The 16,714-nt window shown below is 39.0% G+C and overlaps 3 protein-coding genes across 8 annotated transcripts in view; 1 reads left to right on the top strand and 2 right to left on the bottom strand.

The window, feature by feature from the left end:
• Positions 1 to 215: 215 nt before the first annotated feature.
• nmnat1 (nicotinamide nucleotide adenylyltransferase 1) lies at positions 216 to 5,238 on the bottom strand. 2 transcript variants are annotated; one of them, XM_077728702.1, is made up of 6 exons: positions 5,135 to 5,238; positions 4,741 to 4,901; positions 4,309 to 4,468; positions 3,376 to 3,559; positions 2,404 to 2,528; positions 216 to 1,478 (listed from the first exon to the last, which is right to left on the bottom strand). In XM_077728702.1, the coding sequence occupies exons 3-6, from the start codon at positions 4,421 to 4,423 to the stop codon at positions 1,078 to 1,080; spliced, it is 825 nt and encodes a 274-aa protein (XP_077584828.1). In that variant the 5' UTR covers positions 4,424 to 4,468; positions 4,741 to 4,901; positions 5,135 to 5,238; the 3' UTR covers positions 216 to 1,077. The 2 variants fall into 2 exon arrangements, with proteins under 2 accessions (XP_077584828.1, XP_077584837.1); XM_077728711.1 differs by lacking the exons at positions 4,741 to 4,901; positions 5,135 to 5,238 and having other exon boundaries at positions 4,309 to 4,511.
• Positions 5,239 to 5,290: 52 nt separating this feature from the next.
• Positions 5,291 to 8,188, top strand: lzic (leucine zipper and CTNNBIP1 domain containing). 2 transcript variants are annotated; one of them, XM_077728724.1, is made up of 7 exons: positions 5,291 to 5,504; positions 5,602 to 5,716; positions 6,131 to 6,266; positions 7,015 to 7,113; positions 7,201 to 7,296; positions 7,393 to 7,468; positions 7,547 to 8,188. In XM_077728724.1, the coding sequence occupies exons 2-7, from the start codon at positions 5,616 to 5,618 to the stop codon at positions 7,600 to 7,602; spliced, it is 564 nt and encodes a 187-aa protein (XP_077584850.1). In that variant the 5' UTR covers positions 5,291 to 5,504; positions 5,602 to 5,615; the 3' UTR covers positions 7,603 to 8,188. The 2 variants fall into 2 exon arrangements, with proteins under 2 accessions (XP_077584850.1, XP_077584853.1); XM_077728727.1 differs by having other exon boundaries at positions 7,364 to 7,468.
• A 2,256-nt stretch (positions 8,189 to 10,444) lies between these two features.
• Positions 10,445 to 16,714, bottom strand: part of clstn1 (calsyntenin 1) — a 34,581-nt gene continuing 28,311 nt past the window's right edge. For all 4 annotated transcript variants that reach the window (XM_077717132.1, XM_077717148.1, XM_077717139.1 and 1 more), the window contains 5 exons: positions 15,489 to 15,659; positions 15,266 to 15,411; positions 14,940 to 15,075; positions 13,160 to 13,344; positions 10,445 to 12,132 (listed from right to left, as the gene is read on the bottom strand). In XM_077717132.1, coding sequence (XP_077573258.1) covers positions 11,938 to 12,132; positions 13,160 to 13,344; positions 14,940 to 15,075; positions 15,266 to 15,411; positions 15,489 to 15,659 — 833 coding nt within the window. In that variant the 3' untranslated portion in view covers positions 10,445 to 11,937. The remainder of the gene's footprint in view (positions 12,133 to 13,159; positions 13,345 to 14,939; positions 15,076 to 15,265; positions 15,412 to 15,488; positions 15,660 to 16,714) is intronic.

Genomic DNA, 16,714 nt, shown 5'->3' with positions numbered 1-16,714 from the left:
GTGACGGCACTGTTAGCGTTCATAATAATATCTGAAAATAATAATTTAAACAAATAATAGCCTGGGTGGCATTTAGGGGTGAGTTTAACTCCTGAATTTACATTTTATTATTAATTATTTTATAATCTGAACGGTTATTCTGACAATGATCGCGGGGGGTGCCGGAGGAAATTCCAACCAACTCCAGGCACCAGGCAGGGGACACACTGAATAGATGAGCAACCAATCGTAAAACATTTATTATGTAAAACTATTTTTCCAATCCCCATATTCATATACCGTATTAACACGACTATAAGGCGCACCGCATTATAAGGCGCAGCCTCAATGAATGACATTTTTTCGATATATAAGGCACACTGTATTGTAAGGCGCACTGTATTATAAGGCGCACTGGATTGTAAGGCGCACTGTCTATTTTGGACTTTTAAGTGTGCCTTACAGTACTGAAAATGCGGTAATTGCTATTGACTTCCAGGTATGAAGCACTCACTACAGTCACCTCTGGAGCCAGCCATTGTTGATGTTTTGGATTTTTTGGTATAAAGTCTTGCAATGGGGGAGGAGCTATATGATGGAAGATTTTGTAAACTTAGATGGCATCAGCATATTTAACAGTATTGTATCAGTTCAGGTGTTTGTGTTTTTTTTAATATCCGACAGTGGTGGTTTTTCGTTTTTGGTGTTCTGATTTTTTTCCATATATAAGGCGCACTGTCTATTTTGGAGAAAATTTAAGACTTTTAAGTGCACCTCATAGTCGTGAAAATACAGTAATTTTATTGTATGCGAAAATAGAATTTACACAATTTCCACATGGCATTGTCAAACTGGTGCTAATGTGGTATGCTGTATTTAAGACAAGGAATAAATACATACAGTTTAAATAAAATGCATTTCTTGGAGCCAATGGCTGCCAATGACTTAATCCCAGTTTTGAATTAAGGTCATCTAGCTAGCTACCAACAATAGCCACCAATGCTTTAACACCGGCGACCAAACATCCAGTCATGGATGGTTCAATCCGACTTATAGAAGTTTCAATAAATAGTACTTTGTGCCATGTAACAGCACATTTTAATCCGAGTTGTCACCTGTATATCTTTGTAAGGGTGCGAGAACAAGGCCAACATTTTTTTCCTCACTCTCGGCGGTGTAGAGTTGGTTTTCACGGATATAGCGAAGCACGCCATCCGGCAGGAGATATTTGACGCTCTGACCACGACGTAGAGCCCGCCTTATGTGCGTTGCAGAAATGTCATTGGAGACCCATTCGGGGACCACGTGAATGTCCTTGCGGTGTTTCCACAGCATATCTGACTGGTTGATGAATTTGTGAGGTTCGCTGCCAGAGCGAGTGATGCAAACCAAACCGAAACGGCCCACGATTTCAGCGATGTCTTCCTGCTTCCATAAATTGGGGATTCCGAAGGACTCGAGGACATCGGCACCACATAGCAGCATTAGCCGAGTTGCTTCTGTCATTAAAAGGACACAATTTGCTTAAATCAGACTGTTATTCATTTATTAGCAGTAATAAATTACATTTTATGTACATGACATTTGCAAACACTTAAAAAAATTATAAAAAATAATGTGTGTGGAATATGGAATATATTTCTCTTGTATTTGGTATTCTTAGCTTTAACAACTAGAATAGAATTTTAGTTACACCTACTGGTCAAGGCCTGTTATCGCTTTGTATATAGCTCCTCCCCCTTGTTGTTCTTTGTTGAACAAGATAGAAAGAAGCGAGCGATTTGCTTCCATCTCGGAAAGCAGCCTGCCGTTTCACCACTCCGAAAGGCAAATGGAGTCTAAAACTATAATATTTGGACAACGCCGGCGGGCCGGATTAAAAAGCCTAGCGGGCCGTATGTGGCCCGCGGGCCGTAGTTTGCCCATGTCTGGGATAGGGACTCTTGAGGACTGGAGTTGGCCATCCCTGTGTTAAAGCATTGGTGGCTATTGTTGCTAGCACAATAATCCATCGAATATCGTGGTTAATGAGACCAGGCATTGTTGCGATAATTTTAAAAAATGCAAAGTAGAGTCCTTGTAGCAAGAGTGGGTTGCGAGTTTCAGCGTGTATTTTCACATTTTTATGAATTAATAAATAAATAAATAACAAAATTTCACTCAGCGCTGAGTCTTAGTGGCAAAAGTGGCTTCCGCATATGAGTTTCAGTGTGAATTTTTAAATTTGTATGAACTTATAAAAAAGTAACAATTCATCGCAGATATTAAGCGCAATTAAGTGATTTTGTTATGAGTAAAGACGCCATGATCAATGTATTTTTGAACAGTACAAACCCAAACTCTAGCATACACATAGAAGATGAATATAACATAAACCCGAGTTGTTTATGTTCCATTATACTGAAAAAATACTTTCAGACCCACCTCTTGTGTTGTTATTTGAGGGATTCTCATCGTAATTCTCTTCAATGCGTCTTTTTTTGGCATACTTGACAGTGTCCACATCGTCAACAGCTTGCTCAGCCTCAGAAATCTTTGAGTAATAATGCCTGAAAAAACAAAAACAACATATTTTGAGCTGCTCAAATGCTCATACTCTGGATAGATAATATTATTTGGATTTTCCTGTTTACAATTTGGTTTCTAGGGTTTTTAATGGCTAGGATACGTATTTGTGTTTGCTGAATTCGCAATGTAAAATAACATGGGATGCAATGTTCCCTCTAAGATGCGCGCAATTGCGCACTTCTCTCGTCTTCTCTGCGCAGCAGCAATCATATGGCGCGCAGTAAATAAAATCCAAACTTTTTCTTAAACCCTTTTCCCATGATGGCGCTGTTTACGCGGCAGCCAGTGGCAGTAGCTCTGTCCACTCTTATGTTTTTTCGTGTTTTACAGCATGTTTTACATGAAATATTAGAGGGAACATTGACATGCACCTGCTTATGGCAGGTGTGATACTGGTGTGCCCACAGCGAGCAATAATTCTGTCGCTCAGTGCGCTCAGGGAGGTTGTCTTTTTACCCAGACCAACCAAAAATTAGAGGGAATTTTCTGCATTATATTGTTTTCCTCTTTAAACTAACACAAGTCGATTAGGCAACAGTAGCCAAACATTGTGATGAACCTGGGCACTTGGAGTGCAGATAGTAAACAGTGACTTGTTTGAATAACACAATAGCGCATCAAAGATTAGGAACTTTGACAAGAAAATGTGTGTAAAATGTCAGAACTAGGAAGAATTTTGAATCGGTTAAAAGAAAAATCTCTAGTTAGAGGTATACTAATAGTATTATGTAGATTATTGGATCTATTCTGACTGTTATCATGTTTTTTTTAGCAATGAGGGTTGACTTTGACCTAACACATTTGAAGGAAGGCAATGAACTCACTGACCGAATGACTTTGGCTGTCTCCACCCATTCTGGCTGCGAGCTCTCCCACGCATCAACGGTGATCCACTCCGAGTTCTCGGTTGCCAGTCTTGCCATTTTCACACGATGGAAAGCCTCGATCAGACCTTTCTTCTTATAGCCATCACCAACCGGTGACACAATACCTTTCACCACCTTGTAACGACCTTTCAAAATGGAATTTCAACACTGTGTGAGCTTCACATCCGCCCCAAAAGAAACTACAGTAATGGGTACACTTTTAACTTATTGACTGCCCATTACGGGAACACATGTCCAAACCATTTTGATTTTCCAGCCAGGATAATTGAGTTCCTAGTGCCAACATGGCTAAACAATCAATATAATACATCTTTCGGAAGTCAACCCACAATACAACGATCAACTAACATTGGGCTCGCAGGTCTTGGTAATTTTTTTTCTTTTTGAAATATTCCAAAATAGGCACTAAATAGCCTTAAAGAACATGTGTCAAAGTGGCGGCCCGGGGGCCAAATCTGGCCCACCGCATCATTTTGTATGGCCCGGGAAAGTAAATCATGAGTGCCGACTTTCTGCTATAGGATCAAATTAAAATGAAGAGTATAGATGTATATTAGATTTCATGATTACCTCCATTTAAATCAATCATTGTAATTTTTAATCAATTTTTCTGTTTTTAGTTCAAAAATCATTTTGTAAAATCTAAAAATATATTTTAAAAAAAGCTCAAATAAACATTGTTTTAAATCTATAAAAACTGCATATTCAAGGATTTTAATCCAGTTCTTTTAATCCATTTATCTAAAAAAAAATCTAATTATATCTAAAATGGTCCGGCCCACGTGAAATCAAGTTGACGTTAAAGCGGCCCGCGAACCAAGGGTCTGACACCCTTGCCCTAAACTAAAGGGTTGTGTACTATGTACTACTGTACCTGTGTCCTCCAGAAAATCTCGGGCCAATTCAAACATCCTCAGGTGCATGTTGGTGATGGGGTTAAAGGATCCACACGCCAGAAGTGCCACTTTGGTTCTCTTCTCGTCCTCCATTCTTCCCCCCTCTTTCTCTCGCTCTTTCCAGTTAGGTGTTGAACCCTTGAGGGAAGGGAAATGTAAACAAATGGCGAGCACTGTGGCCACCTGAAATAAGTTGCATAATTAAAGCTTCAAAAACAGAGTTTGAAAGAATTGTACAAACTGATGTATGTATTTATTAGGAATTGTAACCCTCTCATAAGTCTCCGAAAGATTATTTAACTGTATATGGTCTGAGAATACTTTAAAAATAAACATAAATAGACAAGGTTTAAGTTATGACTAATATATCAGCAACATTTTAATAAAAAGTTATATGAACTTGTATTTACCAGACGACTGCACCACAGACGGATGTTCGCTCAATAAAATATCCAATATGGAAGAGAGCGTCTGATGTATTAAGCGCGGTGAGCCAATAGGAGGGCCGTAATACCTTGTCGGCCATTTTGAGCCAGTGTCCATCGAGAGACAAATCAATGATGCGCGTACTCTAAAAATAGATATTAATTGGTCGATTATTCAAAGTAGCTTCCTACTAAATTGGTACGGAAATTGATGAATGAAGTTTCAAACATCAAAAAAGGAAGATGCACGAAATACTTTAAAAAATGTGGCAGAACATACAGCTTGAAGTGTGCACGATAGTTAGATTTGTTAGAAATTGTTTGAAAATCCATCAAAATTTCGCTATTTGTGAGTATTTCAGTGGAGGAAATCACTCACCAGCGAAGCACTGCTTTAAGACGGCCATCGGTACAAACGCCGAAATTTCCGACTTTTTGCATCTAGTTTTCTATTTATGTGGTTGATATAGTGCGACTTGCGTACATAACATCGCGTAAGACGTAAAGTTAAAAAAAAAAAAACGGGCCATTCTGAAATCTGATTGGCTGAGCCAATCAGGAAGAGGTGGCGAACCACACCCGCTTATTTTAGTTTTGTTCAAAATCGCAACCAATCGTGAATGCAACGTCCAAAACAAAACACACTAAGCAATTCCTTAAATTGCGGATTACCGTCGCTACATTTATGAAGCTTGTGTGACGATTCTTCTCTTCGATTGGACCACGATTCAAATTGTTTACAAACCGTGGTGAGCATTTATCCCCTTGTTAGCATGATAGCTAACTGCAACTCAACTCGTGTAATTGACGCGTGATAAACATATCCATATTCTGTGTTATAAATAGGGTAAAATCTGGCAATGGCTTCCCGTGGAAAGTCGGAAACTGGCAAACTGAGGCAGAATATGGAGGAGCAACTTGACAGGCTGATGCAGCAGCTACAGGATCTTGAAGAATGCAGGTTGTCTAATAAACATAGTGGCAGGGCATTGATTTGCAAACTTGTACCGGTACCTGTGTCAAACTCGAGGTGCGTGGGCCAGATCTGGTCCGCCAGGTCACTTAAGGTGGCCCACTCAAGCAAATGTATTTGTTTTTTGTTTGTTGCCTATGTTGGAGTTGGAATGCCGTGGTTTTCTTCTTACAACGAATTTGATTTGAACATTTCACCAAACTGTACCTTATATTCTAGATAATTTATTGATTATTTCATTTAGAATTTCAGATTAGTGGGAGAAAATGATGTATATTTGACTTGTCCCTAGCTGTGAATGGTTTGTTTGCGGGCGAGTTGTATAGAAATTGGGTGTGGATTTAAAAAATAATAATACAATAATATTTATTTACCTCAATGTTGACAATGTGTCCATTGCAGGGAAGACCTTGAAGAAGAAGAATATGAAGAGACAAAGAAGGAGACATTGGAGCAACTGAGCGAGTTCAATGATTCACTGAAAAAGATCATGACAGGAGATATTACCCTTGTGGATGAACTCAGCGGCATGCAGCTGGTATGTGCAGTGGACACGCTTGTGACTCTAGTATAAAAACTGCATCTGTTAACAGTACATATGAAACATAAACAGAAAAAAATGACTAAAGTATTAACATACTCATCAATTAAAATGTACAAAGTAAAGGAATGTATTAAGAAATATTAAAATGCTATTTAAAAAAGATAGAAGGGCTGTAAAACACGAAAAAACAAATAAGAGTGGACAGAGCTACTGCCACTGGCTTCCGCATGACGGCGCCATCTTGGGAAAAAAAATAAAACATTATTTGGACAACGTCGGCGGGCCGGATTAAAAAGCCTAATGGGCCATATGTGGCCCGCGGGCCGTAGTTTGCCCATCTCTGCACTAGCCAAATTGAAGATGTAAATTTTAGGCATCGTTTAACAACATTTTTTATAACTGTACGACTTCTTTTACATGACAAGATGGGAGAAAAAGGACCATCTAATCTTATTTATTGACCAATTCCATAAACATGAATGAATTGTACTTGACTTTGTATTTTATAGTTTTTACTTTAATGATGAGTGATGAGTATGTTAATACTTTAGTCCTTTTTTCTGTTTATGTTTCATATGTACTTTTAACGGATGCACTTTTTTATATGTATCGTATCTTGTGCCGACCCGGCCCATCCGGCAAATTTTTGAAGTCAATGTGGCCCCTGGGCCCAAAGGTTTGCCCACCCGTGGATTAAGATGACCATCAGCTTGTCATCGATTATATATATTTTTTTTTTCAGGCCACCCAGGCTGCCATCAGTCAAGCATTCAAAACTCCGGAAGTGATCCGACTTTTCGCTAAGAAGCAGCCGGGACAACTTAGAACCAGATTGGGAGAGGTTTGATGTGTATTTTGGTTTCATATCTGCCGACATTTCCCGCTAAGCTTATCGTATATTGTATAAGTATAACGTTATTGTGCACAGATGGACCGTGACGTCATGGTAGGGAAACTGTCTCGGGGTGATTACACTCAGCAGAAAATGGAGGTGCTCACAGCTCTAAGGAAGCTGGGGGAGAAGGTGTGTCAAATAAAACATCAATAAAAAGAGATTAAATGTGTCTTACCTGTTTTTTTTTTACTTGTAGTGGTTAAATTTTCCCTTTTTTTGGGACAGCTCACAAGCCAAGATGAAGCTTTCCTTGTAGAAAACGCCACAGCTACTTTGAACCAGTTTGAAAAAGTCATAATGGGTGAGTAAAATTACACTTTTAATGACGGAAAAAATAAATACAATATAACTAATGTATTTTACATTCTTTTTTGTCCAGGGTCTGAAGATAAAATATTGGCATTAGCAAGTTCTGGTGTGAAAAACAAAGTATAACTCCTATAATTTAAAAATAAGGAAAGAAGATTTATATTTTCAGGAGTGGATGCACTTGTAATATAACAAATGCACTTGGTTTCTTTTCTGTACATTGTTTTAAATTGTATACTTTTAGTGTATTTATGTGTATGTTATAGTAGGTAGAAAGTTATTAAGTTAAATGTTAGGAAAAAAGTGGTATGTTTTTTGTTTTTTTGGGGGCGGAGTTTATCTGATATAAAAACCCAAATGTGAAATTATTGTTTGTCATTGTATGACACATTGTATTTTTAGTTTAATGTCATTTTTACATTTAAAACAAAATGAAAATGGCAGCAATTTTGCAAGTAGGGGGAAAAAAATCTGAAATGAATGCCTTTTAAATTCATAGAAATGTGAAACTATAAATATATGACAAGTATTTCATAGTAAAGTCTTGACTTTATAGTCCCCTACACGCCAAAATGTATATAAATATGTATGTTAGCACTAATACTGCGTATATTTTACAAGACTTTTAAAGAATTGTTTGGCATCAACCTTCTGTAGACAAAAATGATTGTGAACTTCACCTACTTGGATTCCTTTTTAGCACTTAACTCTATTTTATTCCTCAAATCACACCATATTTTCTCCAAATATCAATAAATGTCAGCCTTCTAACTCATTTCTGCACCTTCATTCATATCCCAAAACCATTTCGAACAATCCATAGCAAAAACATAGAACCGTATTTTCACGACTATAAGGCGCACTTAAAAGTCTCAAATTTTCTCCAAAATAGATAGCGCGCCTTATAAATGGAAAAAACAGAAAACCAAAAACGAAAAACCACCACTGTCGGATATTAAAAAAACACTAACGCCTGAACTGAAACAACTGTTAAATATGCAGATGTCATCTTAGTTTACAACATCTTCCATCATATAGCTCCTCCCCCACTGCAAGATTTTATACAAAAAATTCCAAAACATCAACAATGGCTGGCTCTAGAGGTGACTGTAGTGAGTGAGTTCTTCAAACCTGGAAGTCAATAGCAATTACCGTATTTTCACAACTATAAGGCGCACTTAAAAGTCTTACATTTTCTCCAAAATAGACAGTGCGCCTTAGAATACAGTGCGTCTTATATATAGAAAAAAATGTCATTCATTGAGGGTGCGCCTTATAGTCGTGAAAATACGGTACTTGAGCTTCCAACTTTTCCATGAAAAACCATATTAAAACAGAATAAAAAGCAGCTCTATTCCCCATCTTATTCTCCTTTATTTTGTTCATGAGCAAGCATCAACTTGACTACAGTTTGCCTGTCTATTGGTAGTAGAAAAAGTGAGCGCAGCTCCAACAAGCAAAAAAAGGAACCTTTCACCAACAAATTTTGCAAAAACATCTCCAAATTTTGATCAAATATGGCCCATAAAATAAGCAATAAGTGGACAAAAGAGATATATCGGAAATGTGTTTTAAGAGAAACATGAGTGTATAACGTCTCTGCACTTCAGTCTCACGCACCCTGAAATGTTCATTAACTTTGTGTTTCATGCTGCATTAGAACTGGTGTTATCAATTATTATTTTTCTTTAAAATTATCACTGAGACATTCAATTAAGTGATCACAAATTGAATTTGTTGGTGCACACAAACACACGCTTGCACATACAAAAAAAAATGTTTTGAAATGGATCAACCCGTTTCTTCCCACCCAAAAAAAAAAGCCACTATACACAAAGGCGCTCACTTACCTTCAAAGCTTTGTCATTACTTACTGTACATCAGGTTAAAAGGTGGATTTAGTACAATATCTTTCGAAGATACACAATAAAACTACTGTATATTAGCTACACACCAACATATACACGTCAACAGAGTGTAAAATCAAATCTAGCCAGATTCATTACCCATAGTAGGAAAGCGAGCATTTTACAGTTACAAATAAACAACTTAAAAATGCTATTAGTATACAAGCAGGGCTTTTTGTTGACTGACCATCAAAAGGCACTCCCACCATTAAGCCTGCAGGGGGAGCTAGGGAGAAAGCGTTTGCATGTAAAACTAGTATTTTATAGTATTTGCATGCAAAAAAACATCATTCTCATCCTCACAGTGACTAAGTTAACGATCTGAGTATCTTTGCCTTTTAAAAGAAAAAAAACACAATAGGATATTTGTCAAGTTTACGGTATTCTGTAATCAGATACAGCAATTAAATCGCAACAATTGATTTGAATAAATTGGGGTAGAAGAGACGTTCTGATACATTCTGACCCTCCAGATTTCCAAAATTTAGCCCAACTAACTCCTAACTAATCCTTCCTTTTGCCAAAAAAATGCCTGCTTAATGTCTGAATCAAAGATTCATTTTGGGCATGGAATGATATAAATATATACAATGTTGTCAGAAAGGGGAAATAAGACGAATTTGTTGAAAGCAGCAATGTGTTCTCATCTAAGATGCTATCCAAAACCAAATTGTGATCATGTAAAGACAAAAACCCTTAACATTAGTTTACATTATCTTCTTTAAATAGGGGTGGGATCCTCCTACTTCAATCAGATTAGACATCCATTCCCGTCAATAGTATTTAAACGGATTGGACGTCCATTACCATCAATGGCAGCCAATGAGTTCAAACTACTACACTGTGGTAGTTTCCATGCTACAGGACACTATACTTGGAGCCAATGTTCCCTCTAAGCCAGGGGTGTCAAACATACGGCCCGCGGGCCGGATCCGGCCCGTCTGGTGGTTTGGTACGGCCCGGGGAAGAAAGCTGCATAAAAAATATGAATTTTGTTTAAAAATGTGTAGTTCTTGTATTATCCGCTAAGGGGCGCAGTGTTTTACTACGTGCAGACATGAATTGCCATTTATGTTCTTATGTTATTCTCTTGTTCATAATATATTGTTCATAATGTAAAAGGGAAATTCTGTTAATTAACATTTTGATAATTTACTCATTCTTTGCACTAATTACTAGTATTAGTGACTAATACAAAGGAAAAAAGTGGGCTTATTGTTAGTTCTATGTCATTTTGCAATGAGTTTACTGGTCCAGCCCGCTTGATCTCAAATTAAGCTGTATTCGGCCCGCAGACTAAAGGGAGTTTGACACCCCTGCTGTGCAATTGCGTACTACTCTCGTCATCTCTGCGCAGCAGCAATCATATGGCGCGCAGTAAATAAAATCCAATTTTTTAAATATTTTTTTTTACCCTTTTCCCCATGATGGCGACATTTACACTGCAGCCAGTGTCAGTAGCTCTGTCCACTCTTATGTTTTCCGTGTTTTACAGCATGTTTTACATGAAAAATTAGAGGGAAATTGACATACACCTGCTTATGGCAGGTGTGATACTAGTGTGCCCATAACGAGCAATGATGATGTCACTCACACTGCTACTCAGTGCGCTCAGGGAGGTTGTCTTTCTGCCCAGACCAACGAAAAATTAAGAGTTAACATTACTTGTAGCCATTCTGTTTCTTTGAGACTAACGCCGAGAGGATAGAAACTTTTCTTAAAGCTGCTCACGACCCACTAGTTTGTACGACAGTGAGCTCAAGTGGGAATGAAACTGATTCACGTGCAAGCTAAAGGAAAAATGCGTGTCCTCTATGCATAAACGAGTCCAAAATAAAAATAAAAAGGGGGACACAACCCCTCACCCCCTTCCCAAAAAAAAAAAATTAAAAATTATCCATGTAAGCTGTCAATTTTGTACACATTTTTCAGCGACATGCTACAACCTGCGTGACACAAATAGTAAGCATTTAAGCTATTGGACCCTGTGGCAAAGGCCTTTTTACGAGCACGTTTAACTACTTACATAGTTTCTTAATATTTACAACATCTTTAAAAAGCAACGTATCTCTCTACACAAATGACTTCTTCATGCACTAAAAAGGGTTAAAAACGCAAAAAAAAAAAAAAAACAAGCAAACGGTGCGCTAGTAAATTACAAGCCTAAATTCAAACCACTGGTTTGTTTACCAGTTGAGGAATTTTTTTAGCTAAAAAAATAAATCAAATGATAATTCCGAAGCTTTTGTGGGAGAGAAAACTAAAAAAAAAAAAGTGCACGATTGGTTTTCTCAAACACGGGAAAAAGAAATGTTGGCCAAGATTTCCTGTCGATACAAATAGAATAAATAATAAAAAGAATAAACGAAAAAAAAGGCGCTGATGACTACACAACACTGAGTACTGCCACTATGATGACAAGAGGGGAAACCTTGACCATTTTTTTTACGTCATGGCTCCTTGTGTTGATGTGATAAGGATGAACATTTAAGTGAGTGCAAATTAGTGTTGTGTGTGTATTCGTGTATGTGTGTGTGTGTCTGTATGTGTTGTTTTAGTAAGTGAGGGTGGAGTCATCCCATTCCAGTTGTTGCTGTCTGCTGGCAGCCTGCTGGTCTTCTTGCTCACCACCCTCGTCATCCTCGCTGCTCTCCGAATCGGCACTTGTGATGTCGTCTTCCTCCTCCCCGTCTTCGCTTTCCTCCTCCTCTTCCTCATCTTCCTCACTGCTGTGCTGGTCTTCATATGTCTGAGTTCATGAATAGGCAGGCAAAACGTTTAGAACCAGCTATAAATGTGATTCATAACCACCCCAAGTAATCTAAAACAGGTTAGTTTTTAGTAAGAAGCAGGAAGCCATTTTTGCTATACCAGAAACTTTGATAATTGTGGGGTTGATGACAAGGAAATCAGTTTATATCCTGCTTAGTTTTCTTTAAAAAAAATGGAATTACAGTAATCCTTCGATTATTGCGTTTATCTATATCGCGTATATTTATATAAATTTTTTTTGTAAGTTCATAAAAATTGGAAAATTTACGCTGAAACTCGCAAAAATATATTTTTCTAATTCTTTATTTTTTTAAATTTATTTATTTATTTTTCCAATATATATTTAAAATTGGAAAATCCACATTGAAACTCGCATATAATATATAATATATATGAGAGTTTCAGCATGGATTTTTTCAATTTTTATGAACTTACAAAAAAAATCTAATTAAGCCGAAAAAAATTCATCCAGATAAAAAACGCGATGTAGTGAAGCCGCTATATTCGAGGGATTACCGTACTTCTAATATCGCCTTTACTAGACCTGGCCAAACTTTTTTCCCTACATAAAGTGTATTCATGAATCCTGTTCCATTAAACACTGCAGCAATTTGGGAAAAGGTCAACAACAGATATTAATGCTATATTCCATTGCACAAACTTGCTACTCTGGGATACTATCGGTTTTTGCAGTACTCAAATAGCTGGTATTTGACTTCCCAAAATTGTCACTCACCACTTTGGCAGAACAAGCTCATCAAAATCGCATGACAGTAACAATTCCATGCCGATGTAAGTCAAAAAAGCCTGCAAGATCTTTTCTGACAGTTTCATGCAAATTAGCAAAGTGCCACTCCATAAATAACTCTCTCCCCATCCATAGCAGTCTGTCAGTTACGACAGCTCAAGAAAAAGTAGGGCGCCTAAAAAGACTATCACACCGGGAGCATTAAGAGACGGAAGGATTGTTGTCTTAGTACCACGGGTGTAACTTTTTGTCTTACCTCCATTGGGTTGACGGTGATAGTAAGGGCCGAGTCATCCCAGTCCATTTCGTTCTCCTTGCCACTGTCCTGGTCCCTCAGGGTGCGCTGGTGTGCGGCCCTGATCCTAAACACGCCGAGAATGATCATGAAGACCAGGAAACTGACGCAGACGACGATGACGACGGTGGCAGCGCTGGGAACCACTACAAAAAGAAACATACACACATAGTGACAAAAGTTTAGATTACCGTATTTTCACGACTATAAGGCGCACTTAAAAGTCTTAAATTTTCTCCAAAATAGACAGTGCGCCTTATAATACAGTGCGCCTTTTATATGGAAAAAACAGAAAACCAAAAACGACAAACCACCACTGTCGGATATTAAAAAAAAACACAAACGCCTGAACTGAAACAATACTGTTAAATATGCAGATGCCATCTTAGTTTACAACATCTTCCATCATATAGCTCCTCCCCCACTGCAAGATTTTATACAAAAAAATCCAAAACATCAACAATGGCTGGCTCTAGAGGTGACTGTATAGTGAGTGCTTCATAGCTGGAAGTCAATAGCAATTACCGTATTTTCACGACTATAAGGCGCACTTAAATCTTACATTTTCTCCAAAATAGACAGTGCGCCTTATAATACAGTGCGCCATATATATGGAAAAATGTCATTCAACTCGAGGTTGCTCTGTTTATTGCCATATCTCGTGCAGTGGCAGGCTAAGTGAAGCCGACAGCCTGAAAGATTATTGGAATAGGAAAATAAATGACAGTGCACAGATGTTACAGACTGCACTCAAGTCTAATCCCTAAATGTTTGCCATTAGACATAAGTGTGTGTACAGGGGCTGGTTGGCTGGCAGTCAAAGAACGGTGACTCGTGTATATGTTTTAAACTGGCGGTTGACAGACTGATTCTACAGTGCTTCTACTCTCTCCTATTTAATGCAAATGGAGAGCAAAGAAAAATATTTGAAGGAGCTTTTGAAAGGATTCTATATTTCCTTTCAGCAGTGGCCAAATCAATTTCCGACGGAACATTCACTTGAATAAATTAGATGCTTCCTTTTTCTTTTGAGGAAAAAAAAACAGGGTTACGACTAAATCTCAATTCATACATTGACTACCATGTATATAGTATTTGATTAGCCAGTTAGCGTTCGTTGAAGAGATTCATGAGTGACAGTAGCTATGACGGTACCCGAACTTTTGGTCGATGGACATTTGGTCGACGGACGTTTGGTCGACGGACAGTTCTCTCTCTCTGATGATTATAATTTTGAGAGCGAGATTACCTGGTTGATAACTTTCAACAGTTAACTCTCTCTCTCATGATTAGAATTTTCAGAGCGAGCGAATCCGGCGACCAAACGTCCATTTGACAAAATGTCCGGGGACCAATTGTCCATTTGACAAAATGTCCGGGGACCAAACGTCCGGGGACCAAGCGTCCGGGGACCAAGCGTCCGGGGACCAAGCGTCCGGGGACCAAGCGTCCGGGGACCAAGCGTCCGGGGACCAAGCGTCCGGGGACCAAGCGTCCGGGGACCAAGCGTCCGGGGACCAAGCGTCCCGGGGACCAAGCGTCCGGGGACCAAGCGTCCGGGGGACCAAGCGTCCGGGGACCAAGCGTCCGGGGACCAAGCGTCCGGGGGACCAAGCGTCCGGGGGACCAAACGTCCGGGGGACCAAACGTCCGGGGACCAAGCGTCCGGGGGACCAAGCGTCCGGGGGACCAAACGTCCGTCAACAATATGTACGGTCACGGGCTATGACGTATTCATTACCTGACGCCTGGTGAGCATTGACCAGGTTGTGACCGGAAAGATCCACTGATGCCTGATACACAGGGTTGATAAAGTTGGGCTGCACCATGGCATTGTTGACGTGCTCCATAGCGCTGGCTGTGTGGATTACGTTCACCTGGAGAGGATATCCACAAACAAACATTCATTCATCTTCTGTTCATGGATTGTATTTGTACTGTGGCCTAACCCAGATAACTATGCACACTAAGCAGGGTACACACTGAACCACTAGCTAATCGCAGGACACATGAATTGTTTAGGATTGGAAGGCATTAATGTTTGGAGAGGAATATATTCCGTCCTACCTCAACCTTGAAGTCGTTGCTGATGTAGCGCCCATTGAGCTCGGAGCACACGAGCTTGAATTTCCTGTCAAAGAGCGCCTCGGTGTGCCAGTTCTTGTAACGGATCAGGTGCAGGACTTGCTCATAGTTAGCCATGGTGTTCACGCCTGGACCAAAGTCAAGGTTCAGAATTTGCGCAGAATAAACACGGCAACAAGCTGAATAGTAGCGCTCTTGTGCATACCAGTGATGACAAGGCCAAGGTGGGAGGAGCTCATCTCAAGACCGTGTTGCTTCAGCTGGTCCATGTCCACCTCCAGACCCTCGTGCTCTGAATCCAGATCGTCTCCTACTGCAGTTACTTCGCAAGTGTCTAGGTTATGCATGATCTCTTCGGATACCACTGTTTCTTGGACTAAATGAACAAAAAAAGAGGATTTATTAATTCATTTTATATATTAATAAAACCACATCCATAGCATGTCCACAACAGTCATTGAGATGCATTGTAACCATAAATAAATAATTTAGAGACTTTAATTAGTATACCCTGTAAGACGAGTAGTACCTCCCAACTACTATACTAACACATAAAATATGGATTCAAAGAACAGCAAAGTGCATCTCTAATTTGACCGCTTCCTTTGTTTCACAACACAAATCGTGCACATTACAAAACAACCCAGATAGTTGGAAGAAAGTGGATGGAATAAGGTTCAAATGTGTTACTTTGCTGAGGCTGGAACCCCCCAAAAAAATCACCAAACTTTCATCCATCAATTTCAATCAAATTGCTAGATATCTCCACAGGTATGTCAGATGAAAATGTAACAAGTTCACAGTGCTTGAGAGTGATTGCCTAGGGCTAATAACAAAATGACAAAAGCAGCTAAATCATAAAACACGCTTGCCCAGTAAAGCGTAAGCGGAAAAAATAGATAATGAAGAATTGACAGGCCTGTAGTGTACAAAGAATGGCATTAGCCTTCCGTATCTTTTCTCATGTTTCTTTGATAAAAGAACATGGATAGTGGTAACAAACAATCTTTAACCATCAGGCTGTAGGCAAACGATTTCTATTTACTCCCTCCTCCCAGTTTGTGAGCCAAATTCAATTGGAAAACGCATTATCCTAACAAACAGACCAGGACATTTAACAACACATAACACACATAATTCGATTTGTTGAATTAGGAAATACAGTGTTTTAGCAGTCCACTTGCAATTTAGCCTATAATCACCTGATCCTCATTGGTTAAGGAGTTCAAATTTGACAGTACAGTGTTCCCTCGCTTATCGTGGTTAATGGGGACCGGGACCACCCGCGATAAGTGCATTTCCGTGAAGTAGGGATTCCCCTTCAAAAATGCTTAATTTGAATTTAATTCCATTTTTTTACCCCCTGTATACAGTACAACATATAGAATACGGGTAGAGAGAGTGAAATTCATGTTATAACAAAAAAAACTG

The sequence above is a fragment of the Stigmatopora nigra genome, chromosome 1 (genome assembly GCF_051989575.1).
Source record: "Stigmatopora nigra isolate UIUO_SnigA chromosome 1, RoL_Snig_1.1, whole genome shotgun sequence".
In the NCBI taxonomy this organism is placed as follows: Eukaryota; Metazoa; Chordata; class Actinopteri; order Syngnathiformes; family Syngnathidae; genus Stigmatopora; species Stigmatopora nigra.
This window is presented reverse-complemented; position numbering and strand designations above follow the sequence as displayed.